The sequence below is a fragment of the Naumovozyma castellii genome, chromosome 3 (assembly GCF_000237345.1).
Source record: "Naumovozyma castellii chromosome 3, complete genome".
In the NCBI taxonomy this organism is placed as follows: Eukaryota; Fungi; Ascomycota; class Saccharomycetes; order Saccharomycetales; family Saccharomycetaceae; genus Naumovozyma; species Naumovozyma castellii.
The window spans coordinates 92,957-114,624 of NC_016493.1; the positions used below are offsets into that span (position 1 = coordinate 92,957).

At 35.1% G+C, this 21,668-nt stretch overlaps 11 protein-coding genes and 1 non-coding gene across 12 annotated transcripts; 7 read left to right on the forward strand and 5 right to left on the reverse strand.

Moving 5' to 3' along the window:
• Nucleotides 1-131: 131 nt before the first annotated feature.
• On the reverse strand, nt 132-1,106 carry NCAS0C00580 (putative endodeoxyribonuclease; the record flags this gene model as incomplete). The annotated part of the gene is made up of 1 exon (XM_003675369.1): nt 132-1,106. The coding sequence occupies one exon, from the start codon at nt 1,104-1,106 to the stop codon at nt 132-134; it is 975 nt and encodes a 324-aa protein (XP_003675417.1).
• A 1,130-nt stretch (nt 1,107-2,236) lies between these two features.
• Nucleotides 2,237-2,698, forward strand: TIF11 (translation initiation complex factor eIF1A; the record flags this gene model as incomplete). The annotated part of the gene is made up of 1 exon (XM_003675370.1): nt 2,237-2,698. One exon carries the CDS (start codon nt 2,237-2,239, stop codon nt 2,696-2,698), a length of 462 nt encoding a protein of 153 aa, XP_003675418.1.
• Nucleotides 2,699-3,021: 323 nt separating this feature from the next.
• Nucleotides 3,022-3,095, forward strand: NCAS0Ctrna1N. Its single transcript has one exon. It is a non-coding gene; the product is annotated as a tRNA-Asn (tRNA).
• A 558-nt stretch (nt 3,096-3,653) lies between these two features.
• On the forward strand, nt 3,654-5,966 carry PET111 (Pet111p; the record flags this gene model as incomplete). The annotated part of the gene is made up of 1 exon (XM_003675371.1): nt 3,654-5,966. The coding sequence occupies one exon, from the start codon at nt 3,654-3,656 to the stop codon at nt 5,964-5,966; it is 2,313 nt and encodes a 770-aa protein (XP_003675419.1).
• A 369-nt stretch (nt 5,967-6,335) lies between these two features.
• On the forward strand, nt 6,336-6,524 carry COX7 (cytochrome c oxidase subunit VII; the record flags this gene model as incomplete). Its single annotated transcript, XM_003675372.1, has 1 exon — nt 6,336-6,524. One exon carries the CDS (start codon nt 6,336-6,338, stop codon nt 6,522-6,524), a length of 189 nt encoding a protein of 62 aa, XP_003675420.1.
• Nucleotides 6,525-6,803: 279 nt separating this feature from the next.
• On the reverse strand, nt 6,804-7,388 carry GFD1 (Gfd1p; the record flags this gene model as incomplete). The annotated part of the gene is made up of 1 exon (XM_003675373.1): nt 6,804-7,388. The coding sequence occupies one exon, from the start codon at nt 7,386-7,388 to the stop codon at nt 6,804-6,806; it is 585 nt and encodes a 194-aa protein (XP_003675421.1).
• Nucleotides 7,389-7,956: 568 nt separating this feature from the next.
• NCAS0C00630 (uncharacterized protein) lies at nt 7,957-9,339 on the forward strand (the record flags this gene model as incomplete). The annotated part of the gene is made up of 1 exon (XM_003675374.1): nt 7,957-9,339. One exon carries the CDS (start codon nt 7,957-7,959, stop codon nt 9,337-9,339), a length of 1,383 nt encoding a protein of 460 aa, XP_003675422.1.
• A 324-nt stretch (nt 9,340-9,663) lies between these two features.
• On the forward strand, nt 9,664-10,131 carry MLO1 (Mlo1p; the record flags this gene model as incomplete). Its single annotated transcript, XM_003675375.1, has 1 exon — nt 9,664-10,131. One exon carries the CDS (start codon nt 9,664-9,666, stop codon nt 10,129-10,131), a length of 468 nt encoding a protein of 155 aa, XP_003675423.1.
• A 249-nt stretch (nt 10,132-10,380) lies between these two features.
• Nucleotides 10,381-10,563, reverse strand: HOR7 (Hor7p; the record flags this gene model as incomplete). The annotated part of the gene is made up of 1 exon (XM_003675376.1): nt 10,381-10,563. The coding sequence occupies one exon, from the start codon at nt 10,561-10,563 to the stop codon at nt 10,381-10,383; it is 183 nt and encodes a 60-aa protein (XP_003675424.1).
• A 535-nt stretch (nt 10,564-11,098) lies between these two features.
• GAD1 (glutamate decarboxylase GAD1) lies at nt 11,099-12,877 on the reverse strand (the record flags this gene model as incomplete). The annotated part of the gene is made up of 1 exon (XM_003675377.1): nt 11,099-12,877. The coding sequence occupies one exon, from the start codon at nt 12,875-12,877 to the stop codon at nt 11,099-11,101; it is 1,779 nt and encodes a 592-aa protein (XP_003675425.1).
• Nucleotides 12,878-13,159: 282 nt separating this feature from the next.
• Nucleotides 13,160-14,374, reverse strand: SPE2 (adenosylmethionine decarboxylase SPE2; the record flags this gene model as incomplete). Its single annotated transcript, XM_003675378.1, has 1 exon — nt 13,160-14,374. One exon carries the CDS (start codon nt 14,372-14,374, stop codon nt 13,160-13,162), a length of 1,215 nt encoding a protein of 404 aa, XP_003675426.1.
• A 2,514-nt stretch (nt 14,375-16,888) lies between these two features.
• On the forward strand, nt 16,889-21,583 carry RKR1 (ubiquitin-protein ligase RKR1; the record flags this gene model as incomplete). Its single annotated transcript, XM_003675379.1, has 1 exon — nt 16,889-21,583. One exon carries the CDS (start codon nt 16,889-16,891, stop codon nt 21,581-21,583), a length of 4,695 nt encoding a protein of 1,564 aa, XP_003675427.1.
• Nucleotides 21,584-21,668: the final 85 nt, after the last annotated feature.

The window sequence follows — 21,668 nt, forward strand, 5'->3', positions numbered from 1 at the left end:
ACTGTAGCTAATCGAGAATTGAGTGCTAAAGAAAACAGGATGAAAGTGCACATAATGTTAAATGTCGATTTTTTTTTCATATTCAACAGCCGCCCTTTTCGAAAAACCCGTATTGACCTTTCACTATTTAGTTACGATTGATTTACATATGATAGGAAATTGTTGTATATATTGGATTTGCACACGTCGATATCATCCAGGGACAGTGTGGAAGTGATGGCACCACATACTTGCATTAATTGGTCATCCAGTTCATTGAGTGAATATGCAGATATATCGACTGGATAATCTGTCTCTGTTAGTATGGAACTTTGTGGAATACTTAACAGGAGATTCTCACTTGACTTGGAACCCTTGTGTTTCTCCCTAAAGTTTATCACTTGCGAGATACTAACGTATATTCGGTTGTTGGGGAACTTCTTAAACCACTGGCTAAGTAACATCTCCACCGACCCCGTGTAAGAATGTAAGCATATGTTGACTTTCTCATTATGTAACAACTCTTGGCAGCATATCTCATATAATGCAGCATAACACTTTACATCATGAACTGATATAGGTTTATCGTATTGATTAGCCAGTTGGCACAATCTGGTAAACACTGAAATCTGATGAGATAACTGTACTTTCACTTTACTCAATTTATATCTGGGCTTATCCACCTCTTGTTCCATATAATAGCCATTCTCGGGAAGCCAAAACAACTTATCCAACCCAATCTCTCCAATGACATCAAACATATCGGGATTACCCTTAAAATATTTCTCAATATATCCTTCCAAATTTATAGGATCGGGCAATAATTCAATCAATGAATCCATATCCGGTTTGAATTCATCCCTGCATTGTAACACATTCAAATAATGTGTCCTCTTATCTGTGCAATGTGGATCCAAGGAAAACATATGACTATACCAGGGATGAACACCAAACCCAATAATCAATTTCTCATCACTTCTTTTCATCCCCATTAGTATGGGGAGATCGATCTGATTACATGAAACAATGCATCGTTTCGTTCCTTCATTTTGCACTTCCTCATCACTTACTAATTCATATTTCGCTCTAGTGCCAATGTGGCAATGTGCATCTACTAGTGGAATCATTCTTCACCAATAACAGACATAATTAGTGACAAAATTGTTCCGTACATTCAATCTTTGTACTAATGAGTTTCGCCTTAATTATTTCCAGATCATATTCTTGGCGACGGAGAATCGCTGGAAGCGAACATTTGGATTTGGCATAGTGGAAAGCTTTTCATTCTCGAAACTTTAGGTATATTCTCATCTGTTAATGTAATTTACCATAAATGTATCTTTTGTGGAAGGTAATATCCTAATTCTGATATTAATTATACTTTTGAAATCAATTTTATAAATAGACCTCAAAAAGTGAAATCAACACATGATATTTTTTTCTGGATCTTTCAGGATAATTAGGTTTATAAGTAAACAAAACAGTTAAAAGCGATGATATTGTTGAAGAAAAAGAAAAGGATAAAGAGAGTACGACGAATCGCCCTATGGGGGATGCTGAACTTGGAAAAACAATTGAACAGCCAATTAAATTATCTACTACAAATAATTATTCAACAAACCAATATCTAGCTCACCCTCTCACATTAGGGAGAGTGCATAATTTAAGACGTTTCTAAGTTCAGACCAAAGTACTCCTACATTGCCGCCTTTTTTACTTCAAGAGAAACATCAAGAACTAATTAAGAAATGATGGAAACTAATGATACTAAACATATTTATTGAATAACAATAAAGTTTTTTCCTAATGCAAGATATTAAGAATTTATAGGTTATAACCAGCAATAATTATTTAGTTACCACACAACTATCAATAAAGTCATGTGGAGAGTGTAATTTCAAACAATTATAAGAGTTTATACACGTTAAAGTTCGTTTTCAGAGGCCTTTCTAAGCAAGAACAAGTAAATGATGGCCAGAAAAACAACCCAAATGTAATACCGTTTTAATTTAGAAGCTGGTAACACTAATTCTTATAGATAAAACACTACTTAACAATACTAAGTTTGAATTGTTAAGCACATTGGCCACTTACCTAATCACCGAAAATGTATTTCTGACACTATGAATTCAATGTCGTGTTGTACGTATCTGAAAAATTTTCATCTTTCCTTTGTGATATTTCAATGGACTACGTAATATTAACCAACTTGTGCAACAGTAAAGGACAGTTGAAGTAGCAAACTTTATCATTAAAAATGGGTAAGAAGAACACTAAAGGTGGTAAGAAAGGTAGAAGAGGAAAGAATGAATCCGATGGTCCAAAGCGTGAATTGATCTACAAGGAAGATGGCCAAGAATATGCTCAAATTACCAAGATGTTAGGTAATGGGAGAGTTGAAGCTTCTTGTTTCGATGGTATCAAGAGAATGGCACATATTAGAGGGAAGTTAAGAAAGAAGGTTTGGATGGGTCAAGGTGATATTATCTTGGTCTCTTTGAGAGATTTCCAAGATGATCAATGTGATGTTGTTCACAAGTATAATTTGGATGAAGCCAGAACATTGAAGAACCAAGGTGAATTACCTGAAAATGCTAAGATTAATGAAACTGATAACTTTGGTTTCGAATCCGATGAAGACGTTAATTTCGAATTCGGTAACGCTGATGAAAGTGAAGAAGAAGGTGAAGGTGAAGAATTGGATATTGATGATATCTAGATAAATTAACTCAAGAAAAGAAAACTTATAAATGATAAAAGTTCTTTATTATTCGATAGATTCATCATTCATTCCGTATAATTGCATTTCGAACGGGTTATTATGAAGATTAATGTAACGTTAAGCAAAAAAAATTCAAATAAATTCATATTGGTAGTACTATTATTTTTCCTGACACTAATAAAATATCATGTCATAGGAAGTTATTGTGTTCATATAGCAAGGTAATCATATAACGTTAAGTATTTAAATTGGTTTAATTTTTTTTTTGGTGGAAACAGGTATTTTAAAAATAAATATACTCACCAAAATCCAGAAAATTCGACTCCATGGCCAAGCTGGTTAAGGCGTGCGACTGTTAATCGCAAGATCGTGAGTTCAATCCTCACTGGGGTCGGTTATTTTTAACATTCTCTTTTTGGCAGATGTATAAAGAACATATTATTGAATTGCGCATCTTGTTTAAGGTATTTCCAATGATGGCAAAGATCAAACATAATCTACTTTAATAGCGTTATGTTCCAAATGTAACGTCTGTACTTTTCGCACTCAGGCAACGCGTGGAACATGTAAGCGAAATTAGCGGCCCTCGAATAATTGGAATTTATATTTCTGGGACTTAACAATAGGCAGGTATCACCCATCTCATTACGACCAGATCACAAGAAGACAATACCAACGTTTGCTAAACAGTTATACTGATTGCTGAAAAGATTTCGAGACTTTTCCAATCTGAAAAGTTTATTATATATTCGTTATTTCCGAGAACCATTTTTAATAAAGGGTGGCCCATTACATTTCTTATCTCCTGTACATATATTGCATTAAAGAAAAGGCCCAATTTGACTTTGTTCTCACTAATATCAACTCTATCGAATTTGGGAAAGATATATTATTATTCAATTTTAAGAACCCCTCGACTTTTGTTTATGAAAGTTTCATCTACACAACCTAAATGCTACGAAGACACATTAGAATATATTACAATAGGCTTCGAATACAGTCCCCCAGAAGACGAAATATTACGATATCACCTTCTATAGCGACAACAGATGGAAATATGGTCCCAAAGTGTACTATTGAACCCAATAACGACAAGATTGATTGGGTGTATTATTTCGATACTAATGCGAGAACTGATTTACTTAAACCAGTTTTATCAAAAGGTAAGGTTCCGATACCGTCTCTGCTATCAACTACATTACAGAACCACCCTTCCATAATGAATAATATTGAACTATCCAAACTAATACATAATAATAAACTCGATGGATACCAGGAATTCCTAAATGCTTTAGAGAAAGACAACAAATTATTTCCCTTAAATTTTGTGCTAGAATTGACCATTGACCTGTTAAAGGAATCAAAATTTGTGAAGATCCATAAGATTTATATGCTTTACAAAGAATGTTTACCGATCTACAAACAAAACAATCAGGTGAAATATTACAAGTTTATTGAAATAATGATACGAGTGGAATCGTATCTGAGGAACCATGCAGAATGTGAGAATCTTTTCATCGAATACATTCAAGCAGGAACAGTAAAAGGGGACATAATTTCACTAGGCTTAAAATCCCTAGTAGAAAGGAAGAAATTTCAACTGGCCAAAGAATTGTACGTTCAGTTCCTGCAAAATGAAGAAATGTTCCCCATGACATCAAAGGAATTGCATCTATTGTTGAAGAATTTTTACAAATATAATGATTTCTCACACATGAAATTCGTGTTTAGTCTTTGGAACAAATTTAAATGTGGTCCCGAATCCCTGGTACAAAATCAACCATCATTGAATACCATATCATTAATGCATAAAATGTTCATCTTGTTTGATGACACCAGTGGACTAAGCGACTTTCTCAATTTGGAATGTGTGAGAAAAACTGAATATGAAGGAAGTCTAGCATTCGAATTAACCATATTTTACCAAGAACTGTATGCCAATAAAGCGAAATTTCAAAATCAGATGAGTGCATTGAATAGAGAGGAGTTGCATACAAAAACTGATGAATTTCTTGAAAGAATTAATAGGGATACAGATGCTAGATTTAACTTTTATTCATCAATTCTCAAAGCATTTATATTTTCAAATGATATTACTTCCATTAAACTAACTCTAGAAAAAATATTGAAAGATGACACTATCTTAATGTTGCATTCCGAGAAATTACAGGAAAATATATGTTTGTATTTTACAAAAAATGGACTTTTCAAAGAATTATTGCAATACTATAAACAACAAAAGAACACTAACAATTTGGTATTAAACGAGGCAATATTCACTCAGTTATGGGATTGCTATTCTACAGCTTACCCCATGGTGTCACATAAATCTAACTTGATCCGTCTTAAAAAGATATATGATCTTTCCAAGAAGAGAGAAGATTTGTCTTGGTTTAAACAATTATTTGAAAATTATGCTCAACATTATGGTCAATCAATAGATACGGACCTTACCGATACTTATTATTTGGAAACATCCAAGAGATTTGATTCCATTATGACTGCTTTAAAGTGCAATGACATAAAAAATGCTCAAGAAATTATTCTAGACTCAGTCAGAGAGGGATTTGTTTCTTATTTTTCTTTCTATTATGCCATATTAAAGAAATGTTTGGAAATGGGTCCCAAAGGTGAAGTAGTGGCTCGATTAGCAGATGATATACTTAGGAAAACGTTCCATTACACTCCTTTGAAACTGGACATTCTTTGGCTAAAATATTCTGTTGTCAATTTACGCAGAAAATCACGTAATCAATTTGATCAAAGTGAAAAGTCCAGAATTGCTGACAGCAAGATCACGGCATTTATCACAAGTTGCCAGACATCTTTGAATTTTCAAAACTACCTCCAATTGTCAAACATATACGTGAAATTAAACAATTATGGACAAGCAAAATTGTTGGTAAATAAAGCTCGCAAGCTTCTGGATCCAATGAACCGAATGCAATGGTATATGTATTATAAAACAATGTTGGGAATTGGAGCATTATCTCTTGACAAAGAATATTTCTTAGAGATACTAAAAGAGTGGAATTTGAATGCAAATGCAGGCTATGTTAACCATGCCTCTATTCGTTCCATTAAAGGACACCTAAAGTATTTTGATAAAAGATTGAATCCAAACGTTATAATTGATGAACCCATGATTAACGACAGAATTGCTCGAGAAATGAGAAAACTGATTCGTCGATATACATTATTAAAGAGCGAAGGACTATGCTGCGTTGATGAATTATATAAACTCCTGGTTGAGTGGATGCATTGACAGAAACTGTATTTATTGTCTTTTCGAAGACTTCGTGGTATATAGAGAACTAATATTATATTATTTAGAAATAGACTATTATACGACACAATACTGCTTACCTAATACTTAAGATTGTCGGGTAACAAACTTGTTTTGTTTTTCTGAGGGAAACTCCGCGTTTTGAGATTTGATTGGTTGTCGAGATAACGGCCTTAAGCGCACATGTTTTTTCCTTTCCCCGTAGATTTAGTATAGACCTATTCTATTGTACTGTTCAAGGATTGAATATATATACACAACATTGTTAATTCTGAGTTTATTGTATTACAAGTTCTTTCTGGAAAGACCCTCAAACTCAAACATCAATCACAACAAGCAACTACTACCATGCCTGACCCACAAAATATCATCAGAAACCAAAGGCTATATCAGAAATCATTGAAACCACTATGGTGGAGAGGTCCAAGATCAGCTTTCTATCTTTTCCCATTTTATGGTCTATTGGCAGTTGCAGTCATAACGCCACTATGTTATGTTCCAAATGCCATTTTAGGTATTAAGGCAAAGAAGGAGTAAAAATATTCATTTTAACCAGAAAATGAAGAGACAAATTTTGATAACATTATTGATTTATAAGGGAAGGTACAGCACACAGATTTAAAGATTGCTATTATTATGTACCTTATTCATTTATTTATTTAGAACATATACAGTAATAAAGTATTAACGAAAAAAAAAAATATGACTTTAGAATATAAACAACATATAACTAACGAATACGGGTGTGAAAGTCTTTATATAACGCCTACTAGAATTGGTCTTCCTAAAATTGTGGTGCTCTGTGAGGAGAAATGGTTATATTTTTAATGAAGTCTTCAAACGATTTAGCACTTCCTCCTCTTCTTCTTCGGCAGTCCATTCAAACTTATCATCACCATTTAAGAAGTCATCCAATAATTGTTTTTGCTTTTTCTCTTCCTGAATTTTCTTTTGCTCAGCAATCTTCTTCTTCAAGATATCAATTTTTGAAATGCTACTTCTTTTTTCCTTTTTGTCACTCTCTTGTTGAGTTTGATTTTTACTGGTTGGTAGCTTTCTATCAGGTTTTCCAGTCTTGGTAGCCGGAATTGTGTGTATTTTTTCATTCATCTTTATGTGCTTTGGCTCCTTTGGTGTTTTATCATTATTCACAAATTGGGCATCGATTTCTGCCAAAGTAAGTTTATGATTCTTCTTCCTTCCCTCATGAGTTTTCTTGACAGGACTTGTCGTTGTCTTCTTCTCATCTGTAGCATTTGCTGGTACTATACCTATACGGTCTGCCAAACTCATGGATGACCAATCTTTTTCTTCTGGAGAAGAACTCTTTTTTGAGGATCGTTCATGTGATTTGTTACCGGCCGAATGCTTCCTGGGACTATTTGTCTGTCTAAAGGACATGATTTTGTTATAATATATCTAGCAAAGTTGGTGCAATAAAAGAAAAGCAATTAATATATGGATGTGTGTGTGGTTATTGTGAGTTCTAACTTAAGACTTTATGATGGAAGAGAAGAAAAGTTTCAATTATTAAATTTCTGATTTTTTCGACACTCGCTTACGTAATGTGTGATTGTAATGTCTTTCCTAAATACATCTTTCCATTGCAGACAAAGTGGGTTGGGTTTCAACTTTCAAATCCACTAAGGGTATACTATACCAAGAAGAGTTAAAAGTTTCCTTGATACATTGCTTTAGATGTTATCTAAAAGTCTTTTTTTGAATAATTGACAGTTTCCATAGAGATGCCAAGAAGTAAAGACATGTGTGTTACCCGCAGATCCCTTGGAAATCTGAAAATAATTTCCATTGATCTTATTTCTAATATGACTATCTTATTATATCCCTCAGTCTAAATGATAAACAGCGAATAACTAACTAAGCTTGCTAATGCAAACAGAAAAAATACATACTAGCTAATTGTTTGATTTTGCTATCATTTGTGCATTTTATCTCCTAAGAAAAGAAAATGACTATTCAAAATCCCAAAGTGGATTTTACCATCTCGGATGATGAGGATGAAATCGATACAGATCTACCTCTATCACCGATTACTCTCGAACAAAAGAGTTTCCAGCATCCATTATCCAACATTATAGAAAGTGATAATGATATCATTGCTGAAGAAAATGAAGAAGATGATGAACAAACTCCGACTTCAGAACTTCAACGAATTAATAAGGAGTATTTAAAACCGAATATTGGTTTAATTTTATTGATCTTTGCACAACTTTTCAATTCTCTTATGGTGACCTCAACAAAGGTTCTAGAGACAGATCCCGAGGATAAAGCATTAGGGACGTCCATTAAACCATTTCAAATCCTTTTGGTTAGAATGGCAATTACATATTTGGGGACCTTAATTTATATGTATTTGAATCGTTCTACTATTGATTATGTACCGTTTGGTGATCCTAAAGTGAGAAAATGGTTAATTTTAAGAGGTTGTGTCGGGTTTTGGGGTGTCTTTGGGATGTATTTCTCATTAATGTATTTAAGTATCAGTGATGCTGTGTTGATTACATTTTTGGCACCTACAGTGACAATCATCTTAGCATGGATAATTTTAAGGGAAAGATTTACCAAAGTGGAAGCCGCTGGAGCATTAGTTTCATTACTTGGTGTTGTCTTAATTGTTCGTCCCACTTTCCTCTTTGGCTCTGACATGACTACTCCATCCGATGTGGAATTAGACGTTGATTTAAATCCAATGAGAGATCAGGCAGAATCATCTAACCCTGCCGATCGATTAATGGCATCTATTGTTGGTTTATGTGGTGTTCTCGGGATGAGTAGTGTTTACATCATCATTAGATTTATTGGTAAGAGGGCGCATGCGATAATGAGTGTAAGTTACTTTTCGTTAATCACGTTGATCATATCCACAGTTTGTATCATTGTTATGCCTTCCATGAGATTACAGTTTCCTCATTCTTTAAAACAATGGTTATTATTTGCTAATCTTGGATTCTGTGGATTTTTCTTCCAGTTACTATTGACGTTAGGTATTCAAAAGGAACGTGCCGGGAGAGGTTCATTGATGTCATACACTCAGTTAGTTTATGCCATCTTTTGGGATGTAACATTATACAAGAATTGGCCCAGTATATGGTCATGGCTGGGGATGATTATTATTATTGGCAGTACGCTAGTGGTAATGAGATTAAAGCCAAAGCAAAACAAGGATGGGAGTCTTGTTGTGGATGAACCCCATGATGAAGAATCCACCCCAGTAATAGTGGGAGAAATAAGTAGAGATGTTTCGAGTCCCGTTTTCAAATTGGAAGATTTTCCTAAATCCAACGTAACAAGTAACAGTACTTCAAGCATCCCCATTGTTACACGTCGATGAAGATGTATAATCTATAGAAGAAAATGGTACCTTTTTACTTAATAAAATCTATGATTTGTTTATGTATATACTTCAAAATAAAGAACAAAATCTTAGCATCGTTTTTATGTATTCGTATTCGTTTATGGTTTCCTCTCGCACAATGGAAATTGGAGAGTAAATTACCGCTGAGCGTTATGTGTGACGCATAAGAAAATGTGGCAAAATGACTAACATATTAGGGGAACGATCACCTATACGACGAAAATACAATATCGCTTAGAAGAAAGAAATCCCAGACACAAAGAAACACTCATCTTTGCAAGATATTAAGACATATCCAACATGAAACTGATCAAATACTTTGCCTCGTATCTTACATACCCCGTGTTGAGCTCGCCACGTTATCAAAGATATTTGGCCTCGTATAGCAGTCAAAATCGAAATACTGGGGTGAAAAAGGGTGATAATGACCTCAATGGTAATTACAAAGGGTTTGTAAAGGAGAATCCATCGATATATAAGGAATGGTACGAACTAACTACCAAAGAGAAGCAAAAATTCATTAAAGATTTTGTAAAAAATTATAAGACTCATTACCCTGGTTCAAGAACAAATGTTTCATTAAAGGGTCTAGCAATGGGGATGGATGAATATGAGGACTCACCTTCTGTGTTTGGTATCTTCTACAATGACATCTGGAAGTTGCAAGAAAGTACGGCGGCTAACGAAAAAAATAAAAAATATGAGACACATTTCATCGATAATAGATTTGCGCACCAAAGCTTTAAGAAATTGTTAATCCCTAAATAGGCCCAAAACCCCAAGTATCCCCCAGTCTCTTATTCATATGCCTTTCTAATACATACTTATATATTCCATCCTCAACATCTATAGAAAAAAAAATCCGTTTTTTTTGTTTTTCTTTCATTTAATTCATTAAATTATTTAGAAGATATATTATAGACTATGTATCTAACATATTATAGATGGTCCTTTCACACCATCCATGTTTGTTTCAATTCCATTAATGTCTTATTCGCTCCATTAATACAAGTTTGTCTACATCAAAAATGCAGCGGCACCAGCAATAGCGGCACCTAACACACCTGCACTGATAGCGTTGTTAGCACCACCAATGGCAACAGCAGCGTTCTTCGAACTGGAACTGTTAGAATCATTAGACTTAGCATTGACTAAACCGACGACGGCGATGCATGACATTAAAATACTTGTGACCTTCATTATTATTATTATTTGTTTTTGTTTTGTTTGTTTTTTTACTTGGACTAAGAACAAGATGGAAAAGACAGACAAGACTCTCATAAAAACTAGCACCCCTGGAGGTTTATATACTTTGACTCGAGGGAAGTGTCATCGGTAGTACGTATCCCCCCCTCTTCGAACCAGACGGTCCTCGTGGCTTTGTCGATCTCCAGGCCAGCCATTAACTCCGCCTGTTTCCTTGAAGTTCTAGAGTCATTGAGGATAAGTTGCTTGTTGGCTGTGCCCCTTTGAGATATTTTCTCGGAATACACGCTGTAAGGGATGGACGGGTTTCCTCTTTGGGATACTCCGCTTCGTGATCCGCCCATTACGTTCCCCTTTCGGGTCGCCTGCAGGATTTTCAGGCTTGGCCGGTAAACAGCCGTCTGTGGTGACGCACGTGCCGGAGGGTGAGTAGTGATAATGTTTCGATGATAACAGGAATACATAAGAATAGATTAGAAAGGGTTATATGGTTGGGTGAGGAGGAGGGGTGCAAAAGCAGAGGGTTGAGTTAGCAGGTACCTCTGTAGTTCCTGGAGGTTCTTTCCTTCAACTCCGGGTTTGTTTCCGTGTCGCCCTCTTCTGGCGACGCTAATGCTAGTAACATCTCGTAAATGAAAGAACGTCTGCTCTCCGGTGTGGCTTGCATGTGTTGCGCTTCCTTGGACACCTTTGTGTAGCTATACAGCAATTTAGTAATGATGCCTTCAATGTCAATGAGCAACATTTGTGCCAAATCTAACTTCATTTCACTTCTGAAGACCACCCTTAACACTTCGCATTGGTCAGAGTCATCTGTAGATTTTGGTAGTGGATAATTGGGGATGATCCATCCTCTGCTTCTTAACATTGATGAAATCATGGCCTGTGGAATTTCTGGGAAATTTTCATGGAATTCATCGGATAATTTGAAGGCAACTAGAGGGATACCAGGTTTATAGTCTTGTGTATTGTCCCAATAGTCTGAAACATAGTCTGGGATCCCACCATCAGAAATACGTTCATGAGTACTACTAACAATGTCAAAATATCCGGGCATCTTCTTACTTGTAAGTAAACTATGAGCAAATACTCTGGAAACAAATATAGATTTCTTGAATAATGCCTTATAACCATTCAATCCCATTGAAACAAAATTGAAATATTGGTGAACAACTTGGAACCCAGGTCTGGAAAAATTTAAACCAAAGGTCTCTTCAATACCACCTAAATATTTCAATCTGAATCTTAATTCATTTGAAAGGTACGAATCATCCTTCCATAGAACCCAACCTAACCCAGGTGTGGTTAACCCGAATTTATGACTACTTGTGTTAATACTTACCACACGTGGATGGTTGAACCCCCAACGTTGTAATCCGTATTGTTTCATATGGTCTGTATGGAAGGACAAGGGAACAATAAACCCACCAGATGCACCATCGACATGAATTGGAATATCTTTATTGCTCCATGTTGGATTTTGATTTTCAATCTCCGTTAGAACATCGGCTACCTTCTCAACATTTTCCAAATGACCAGTATAAGTCGTACCCAGAATGACAAAACACCCAATAGTATTTTCATCCACGTAATCCCATAACGATTTAGGATCCAACATATAATGGGACTTCTTGGACACAGGAACCAATCTACATTCCACTTCAAAATATCTTGCAAATTTTTCCAAGGCAACTTGACAGGCAGAACTCATGATGATGTTGGGTTTGGAAATATCCTTACCAGCATCTTGCATCCTATGTTCCCATTTCTTCTTCATTGCAAGACCACCTAACATAATGGCTTCACTGGACCCCGTTGTGGCACATCCAATTGGTTCCAAATCAGGGCTACATTTCCATAATTGAGCCAACATAGAGATACAACGTTGCGTCAATTCAATCAATTGCGGGTATTCATCATTATCTGCCAGATTCTTATTGATATTTTCATTAATCAACTTATTAGCAATATCGGTCGTAGTCGTGTTAACAAAACTAGCTAAATTTAAGTGAGGGTTACCGTCCAAATTTAACTCATTATGAACCAAATTATAGGCTACATCCTCTGGTAACCCATGTCTGGGGATAACGTAACTGTTTGCCAAAGTAGTTTGGGATTGTTCCAACGTTGTGGTAGCACCAGGATAGGACATTTCTTGTAATTGAGATGAGAGCAATTTGACATCTTCTAGGCCAACTATACTCTTACGAGTTTGAGTGGTCTGCGCAGCAATGCGCTCCTCCTGTTCCTCCTTCTTGGGATATAGAGTTCTTGGGTTCTTCTGGTTGTTGGTATGTTTGTAAAGCATGTCTAACGTCCTGGTTCTGGTAGTATTGAATGGGATTGATCTGTTTGAAAGCAAGTCCAGTTTATATACTTGTATTTCAGGTTCCACGGCTCCTTAATTACGTATTTGTTCATGCTAACACCGCGGCGCAAACACCGATGGCTTCTTGGCAGAAAGATTCAAATAGAATATAATAGAATAGAATAGAATAGGTTAATTGGTTGGTCGATAAAGCTAATTAAATGATAGCTATATACATGTATATGCGGGAGTGTTTGTGTTACTAAATATAGAGAGCGACGGTCACTCGGAACGTTCGAATCTCATGTATAGTAATTGGTAGTCTTCCAAGTCATAAATAATTCTGTCCTTCTTTTGGTAACTTGTCACTTGTTTGACAATGTTCATCAATTTCGTGAAGGATTCGTTTGACATCTCTTTAGAAAAAAAGGTTAGACAAAATTCTTTCGGTTGGAACACATTCAAGACATGCTTCAACACTTGCACATTATCTTGTTCCCCCTTAGAGACATGGTTGACAGGAACGTTACTTTCAAATGATGCATATGACCAGCCCTTTTCAGGAGTGACGTGCAAAGTATAATAATATTCTTCATCCATGACCACATTGGAAGAGTAGCCACAGGGTGTAAATGCAAATGCATCATGATGAAATGAAACGTCTTTGACGTTATTGTAAATTTTATCCAAACCTGACTTCTTGGTCATATTATAACCCAACAAGTGACCCTCATCATCAGCGTCACCTTTGTTATTGTTGGTAGAGGGCTCGTTCTTGATATCTTTTACATCCCGATTGCAAACGAATTGTTGTGCACAATTGGGATTTAAACCGGTCATGAGAATCTCTAAAGTTTCATCATTATATGGTTGTTCTTCTTGTTCTTGCGGACTTTCCTTTATCATCATCTTATTGGTATCAGTGACGTATAGGTTCCAATGATTGCCCTTGTCGTTGCGTCCCACTAAATAACTTCTACCATTTGCGAAGAATTTATTCAAATACTCAATTTCATCAGACCAATTCTTATGAATAGAATGTTGTTTTGCGGGGAACATAAAGCAACGTCTCGAGTAAAAAACTTTAAATGGTTCTAATTTCCCATTTTCATTTTTAAAATCCCAATTCAATTCATCCTTAATAATCTTAAATAATTCCTCTAAACAGAATAAGGTGGTGGTGGTACCACAGGTCTTCAAAGTGATCTTATGATCATAAACAAAAAGAGAGGATTCACTTAATAAGAACGCATCCATCATCTTTGTGGATTTGATAGATAACACTTCACATTGCACCAATTTTAAGATATGGACCCATTTTTCCACATTAATGGATCTTAAAGTCTTGGCAGGGTCCTTCATGTTGGATATCGTCGGGTAGAACCATATTTCTAGTAGTTTTTCAGGACCCTCGAAGGCTTCTGTGGAATCCAGCGTGGCAGATAGTTGATGGTCGATGTAAGAATGGTTGGTTAACTCCTTGATAGAAATGGTCATTCTGGTATTCGATAGTAGTAGATTTTGTGTGGGGCGAAAGAGTGTACAATTAATTCATAAAGATTTCAGAATTCAACGATGGTTAATTGAAGTCCCGACAACGATGTTGTACTTTAAGTAGACCTGTATTGGAAAGTGAAAAGTGCTCGAGAGTGTTGGCCCATCGGATCATCATTTGAGTTTGTAGTGGAAAATTTTTTATTTTTTTCTTGGAATTTCCTTCCTGCCAAAAATATTTGACGCATTTTTGCTCGACTTGTCTAAGGTTATAAGGGTAGGTGCGTAGTTGTTAATCCACTGGGGCATCATAGCCTGATAATATAACCTGGTGGATCTTCCAATACACAATTGAATTTGTCATTAAAGCATTTATTGCAAGAAACGACTGCTGAATTTAGAGTGATGGCAAGAAAGTAGTCAGTTTCAACTGGTATTGTTAGATACCCACCAATATATAGGGGTAGTTTCTATTTTGAAAAACCTTTAAGTAGTTTATTTGAAAGAAAAAGTACAGAGTAAAAATTATAGTGTTTGTTATAAACTAATAGGACCAGATTTATCACACCTGCACTTCAAACGTATCCTTGAACTACCATCATATGTATTAGAAAGGGAGGCATTGCTGGCAACTCCCTCTTGCAATCTGAGTTAGTAATACCTTTGGGTTCTACTCATAACCATCTGCCTTCAAATTTAACATATCAATGTAACAAATCTGTTGTTCTTCCTCCCAGTTTTCCAACATTAAAGAAAGTATTCTCAGCGGAGAGACTATTTTAAATTAAAACATTGGCATTGTGTGTCTTGACGTTGTGGATTTTGACATTGACAATGGTCAGTGTGTTTAGCATCAATAATACGTTGAATAATCACCCCATTCCGCATAGAGGAGCCCATGCAGAAAACAACCAGTAAGATGTTAAATAGGATGAGAGCGAATGTTAAGGGATTCTCCATAAATTGGTCCATAATATGCTTTTCTTTTACTAAACTACTGTTAAAATAGTAGACAGACGGAGTGAAGCGATATGTGTCAAAAGGAGAGATCCTGGCTTTTATATGCAACTCACATTTTTATCTATGTGTCCGCCCGCCATCGTGTTCTGAAGGGGTACATGAGTGTCAAAGGTGTCGCAAAATGACATAGTAATGTGTTACATTTGGTCTACATATAAAATCTGTAATTTTCCTTATACAACCTCCTCCAGCGTCGTACCTCAGCAAAGTGGTAAAAATGGATCATCTACAAATGTTCCATTTTTCGGTCCCCTTGCTGCAATTTTAGTTTTATTAGTCCTATCTATAGTCGTTGAAAATAACAACAATCATACCTCTTAAATATATTTTGTAAAATACTCATTATCGAAACCAAACGCCTTCTTCTATGGGCTTTGGTTGCAAGAGAGGAGAGTATACGTAGGTAGAATTCTTACCTAATTTTGGCTCATGGGTCAAGGTCCTAAAGATATCCAACATGGGTCAAAATATAAGGCGATCAATTAGTCACCATTATGAAAAGGTTAACGATGTACTATTAAAATCTAAAATACTTTTGGGGACAGCTCTTATATTTGCTAAAGTAAATGATTCACGCTTCTTAGTGACAGTATTAGATCAATGATGTCCTTATCAACTACTGTAGAGCTGGACTTTTATTGTTACAAGAAAGATCCATCTTCTTGGCAAAGAACCTTGACATTACCTGCTGATCTTCTGTTTCTTCGACAGTAGTTGTAAAATCCTACATTATGAATTTTTACTGGTCAGTTCATCTGAAATGATCATCGTTCTTCCATTTCAATCTGTATTCTTCAATCTCAACCTTGTTTAAGGCTGGATCCAGCTTTTTTGAGAAACTCGAGGTATTAATACATTACGAGAGGTTTGAGAGTTGTCACAAGCCCTTGACCTTATCTGGCTGATCCCATTAAATGTGATTGAATCTCTAGCTAGAAGAAATCCAAGAGAACAGACAACTGTTGAACTAAATAAAATAGAAAATATCAAGAACGCTAGGTATATACATGTGTAACTGTAACAACTCATGCTTGTGTTTCCAGAATACAAATAAATATTGGTACTGCATTCATAACGAAAAAGCTGTGATTGAGAGCTTATCCAATAATAGATACATTCAAGATGGAGCAATTGCGACAGACCAGCTTTTAACTGTTTAAGTAAGGGCAGGCCCATGGTGCCAGTGATCTGAATAGACTCAATTAATCATTTTTTGGCGTAAAGGGCTTCTATGATGATGGGTAGTATGGGACTCTATACATTCCTGTCCCATAGCAACTCATCTATCGTTGTGTTGTGTTGTCGTAGTTTTTTGTTTCCTTCCTTATTTTATTATTTTTGACTTCAAAAGTTTTCGCTGCGAAGAACAAACGAAAAGTGTCCCGAGTAATACTAGTTAGCAACAATAGATTCTCTGGAACCGAATTTATCTATCCACTTTTCATCCGAACGAATTTTCTGGACAGTAGAGCTAGACAACCAACCCCTACTACCATAATGTCATTTGGTGGTGTGAATACATTCCAGCAATATAATACCACAGATTTCGGTCTGGGCCACAACGGTGTTAGAATAACTTTGAATTATTTTGATGGTACTCCTGAACCAGAATTATTAAATTCGTTGAATTCAAACGATTTGAGATTGATCTTCAAATCTTTCCTAAAGAGAGATGATACTACAAAAGAAAAGGCATTAAATGATTTATGGAAATTGTTGGAAGATTTTAAACAGAATGAAAATTTGTTTAACGATGACATTTTCGTTATTTGTTGGTCTCAATTATATGCCAAATTGATTACTAATGAATCAAAAGTCATAAGAATTCAATCACATCAGATATCAATTGCATTGATCAAATTTTTAGGGAAGAAAATTTCTAAATTTCTTAAAGATTTGATACCGCTGGTCCTATTGGGTACTTGCGATACAGATATTGCTGTCAGTAAAGCCTGTATGGCCGATTTAAATGACTGTTTTAAAGGTAATCAGGAAAAGATTACTGGCCTTTGGACCATTTTTGAAGAACAGATTTTAAATTTAATAAAGGAAATCGTTCTAGTCGAAGATCAAGATACATTATCTGATGAGCGCTATGTGGCGAAAGAAGAATCAATGTTCAAATACAATAGAATGTTCACATCAGCAATTTGTTTACTTACAACAACATTAAAAATGAATGATGATGACATGAAAAAAAACAAGGAAATCTACAAGTTAATACTATCGGAAGATTCCAAACTATGGAAATCATTGACTTTGAAAACAATACATAATTTGAAAACATTTGAGTCATTATTGGTATTGATTCGAATTTTATTCGATAAAACCTTTTTGCTCTCTCATAAGGATATATTGAAGACTATTACAAAAAAAATGTTTAAATCATTGACTTCTTTTTCCAAGAAAAATATCTTGAATTATGCAACTATTGTACCACAAACTATTGACACAATTGTGTTATTGACAGACTATAAGAATGGCAGGATATGGTCCTACGATAAGCAATCAAAAGAAAAAATGTTGAATTTTCTTTCGGTTTCATGTACTAATCCAGTGCCAGGATTCTTCAAATCATTTTATAATCTATCATTGAAAACAAAAGATTTATCAATTTTTGATTTTGAATCAGAATGGTTACCTATATGGCGCAAATCTGTGAAATGCTTAAATGAGAAATCATTTCTTGGTAGATTTGGATCACAACTCATCGTAGAATGTTGGACTTATTATATCCTCACTGTTAAAAAATTCAATGTTGAAAAGGAAGATACGGAAAGTGTTTTGCAGTCGGATGTCTTGGCCACGCTAGCAAATGGTAATTCATTATCAGAATATGCCAGCCTGAAGGAAGTATGGGACGAATCAGTAAGTCCGAACGCCATTGTTCAAGAAATTGAAGTTTATCTAAACTTAGAAAATGATTTAAAAATTAAAGAACCAAAACACCTTCTTGATAATATGGTTCAACTTCTGGTTGCGCTTCCGAAAAATGAAAAGGCATTGGAGCTTTTATCAGGGTTCATATTCGATATCATATCCCAGGATCCTTCAAAGGCTATTGAAGTACATATGGATATAATCAATCTGTATCGCTATTTTATCAACAACAACGTGTTTCCTTTGAGTAAGCAGATATCTGAGTTAATATACGAACTACCTACTTGGTTGGAGGTCGAGTCATATGATGTTTTTTCAGATTTGGTTACGGTGTACACTAGGTCCAAATTATTTCAAGCAAATAATGAGGCAATATCATCCATTGTCGACTTCTTTATGGCAACTTTTTCCCTCGATATAACAAAAGAAAAAGTTATCGCAACTTTAAATTCATTGGATAGTCAAGTTTTCAAAACCATCTTACATGATGAAAACCTTGATATTCCTGGTTTCATTAAAGAATATTTGAAAGTGTATGACTATACGGACAATGGAAAGCTATTTGGAAGTCAAATGATTTCAACCTCTAACGTTGATTTATTGTACGAAACAGCAATAAGCACAAATAAGATGCAGCTATTTTGCAATTGTTTACAAAAATTAGCTGCCCCAATAAGAGAACAGTTTTTTGAAGTGTCACCATTTATCAAGCAATCGTTCTTGAATCTTCCAGTGGAAACTCGGACAACAATTTACAAACTGATAAAGCAATGTGATGAGAGTAATACAACCATTACCAACCACCTTTGTAATTCGCTTTTGGAGTACGCTGAAACGAACTTTTTTGGTGACAGTAATGTCTTTTGTTTAGATTATGCGGAAGATTTATTGAAAGCCGATCCTACTTTGATAAAACTATTTACTCCATCCGATGTTGAATCCACATTTTCCAGATATGTCCCGTACATAGACTACAGACTGTCCTTAGTAAATACGTTGAAAATTAGTATTCACCTTTTTCCAACAGATACAAAACAAATGAACCTGAAGACGTCAGAAGAACTTATCTGCTATGGTCTCTTCCTCGATCGTCTGTTGGAAAGGTTACCTGAATTTGTTGACAATGATAAAATATTATTTATATCAATGATATCGGAACTGGCTGCTGATTATAATTGTATTTCAAGCATTGCCCATGATGAATTTTTATCTTTTAAGCACACATTTTTGAAATTAGATGGCTACAATTTTAGTATGGAGGAATTTTTCCAAGAATTACTATCTCCTGAAACAGCTGATGATTCTTCTATAGTGAGAGCGCTTTTATCTAATGAAGAGAATGTCGTATCATTCCTTTACAAATCTTGCATTTTGCACAAAATATTGTTGAATAAAGTTGACTCAATTTCAACGTCTACCATTACTGACATCATACCTTCAATTGAGAAATTTGTTTCCAATTCAATTAGATCCAAGACAGCAAATAATGTTTCATATTCTAAATTATGCTTACTAATGTCTTTGTTTGAAAAGATAAACTCTTCAGATTCTGTAACGAAATTGAGAACACTGCTAGCTTCAGAATGCATTGGAGTACGTGAGACTGAATTAGTTAGTAAAACATATAAAACGATATTGGTATTGCTTAATATGCTGAACATTTCTGACATTGGCGAGAATTTTGCTCCTATCGCTCCACAACGATTAAATATGATACTGACTTCAATTGGGAAATGGCTTGATAGCGACATAGCGTATGACCCTGAGTTTAGTGTGGTCCGTTTAAGTTTACTGAAGCTATGTACTTCATTCCTGAAATTCCCTAGTGTTAAAAATTCAAATCCAGCTATTTTTGACGTTTCTGAAAGGTTACTAAAGGATTCTGTATCGATGTGTCAATTGGATGATACCACGTATATATTAGAACTTCGCCAGTATTGTTTAGAATTGTTTATCGAACTAAGCAAAGAAAGGGAAATGCTGGAATCGCCTGATGATCTTGACAACGATGTTATAGACTTGTGTTTTATTAACTTCCCACTTGAAACTAATAACCAAATTTCCATGATGTTCTATCGCATTTTGCAAAAATCTCTAAGCAAATTATCCATTAATGTAATTGAGCCCTATTATGATCAGTTAATGGATATTATTCTCCAAGAAAAGAAGCAGGGGAATATTAATCAAATAAGAATCGCTGTCTATTTGCTTGAAAGTGTAATCAGTGAAAGACAACAGAGGGCTATTATCGATTACGAGTTTAAAGGACAAGAACAAAATCAAAAACAGTTGGAGAAAGATTTAGACATTAGCGATGATCAATATAAAGAAGAATTTAAGTTACCAGGCAAATTAGTAAAAAAATTAATTGAGAATTTTCCACAAGAATACTTGGAATATGAGAAGAAACAGGAATTTCTACATTATTTGTGGCAATGGCATTTGGTTTTCATTTTCTTCAAGGATGTCTCTTATAATATGCGCCAATTGTTTATTGAGCAATTAAATGAGAACGATTTGATCAACAAGATGTTTGATTTTATTTCTGATCAAATTGACTTCCAAGATACCAAGTTTTGGAAACAAGAGAACTCTGATGCCATATCAACTTATAGTATTTTGGAAACAAGCTTTTCACCGTATGAAGATGACATGTTTCTGGAGTGTAAGAGACTGTTGGGAAACTCACTCTATGAGCTATTCAATAATGTTGGTTCTTTAACTAATAAATGGTGGTTGAATATTAAGGATAGAAGTTTACAGAAAAAAATTGAAGAATTCGTTTCCGAGTTCGTCTCACCTATTTTAATTTCACATGAATTGACTGAAGTATCTTCCAAGAAATCACGTTTGACAGAAAAAGATGAAGCATTAACCATTAAAATAAACGATATAACCAATGAAGTGCGGGCAAGTTATCTGATCGATGAACAGAAATTGGAACTATCATTTAAACTTCCTGCAAACTATCCCTTGACAAATGTTCAGGTAGTCGGTGGACCTCGTGTTGGCATAAGTGAACAAAAGTGGAAACAGTGGCTAATGTCCACACAACATATTATTACTGCAATGAATGGTTCCGTATTAGATTCCTTGGAATTATTTAGTAAGAATGTCAACCTCCAATTTTCAGGATTTGAAGAGTGTGCAATCTGTTATTCTATTCTTCATGCAGTTGACAGAAAGCTGCCTACTAAGACATGTCCAACCTGTAAAAACAAGTTCCATGGTGCTTGTTTATATAAATGGTTCAGATCTTCCGGTAACAACACTTGTCCATTGTGTCGTAGTGAGATACCTCTCCATAGATAGCATAAATAGTTATAGAAGTAATGTACCACCAATACGTATGTTTGTTAGCTGTCAAAGTCGACTCACTTTATGTCTTCCAATTTAT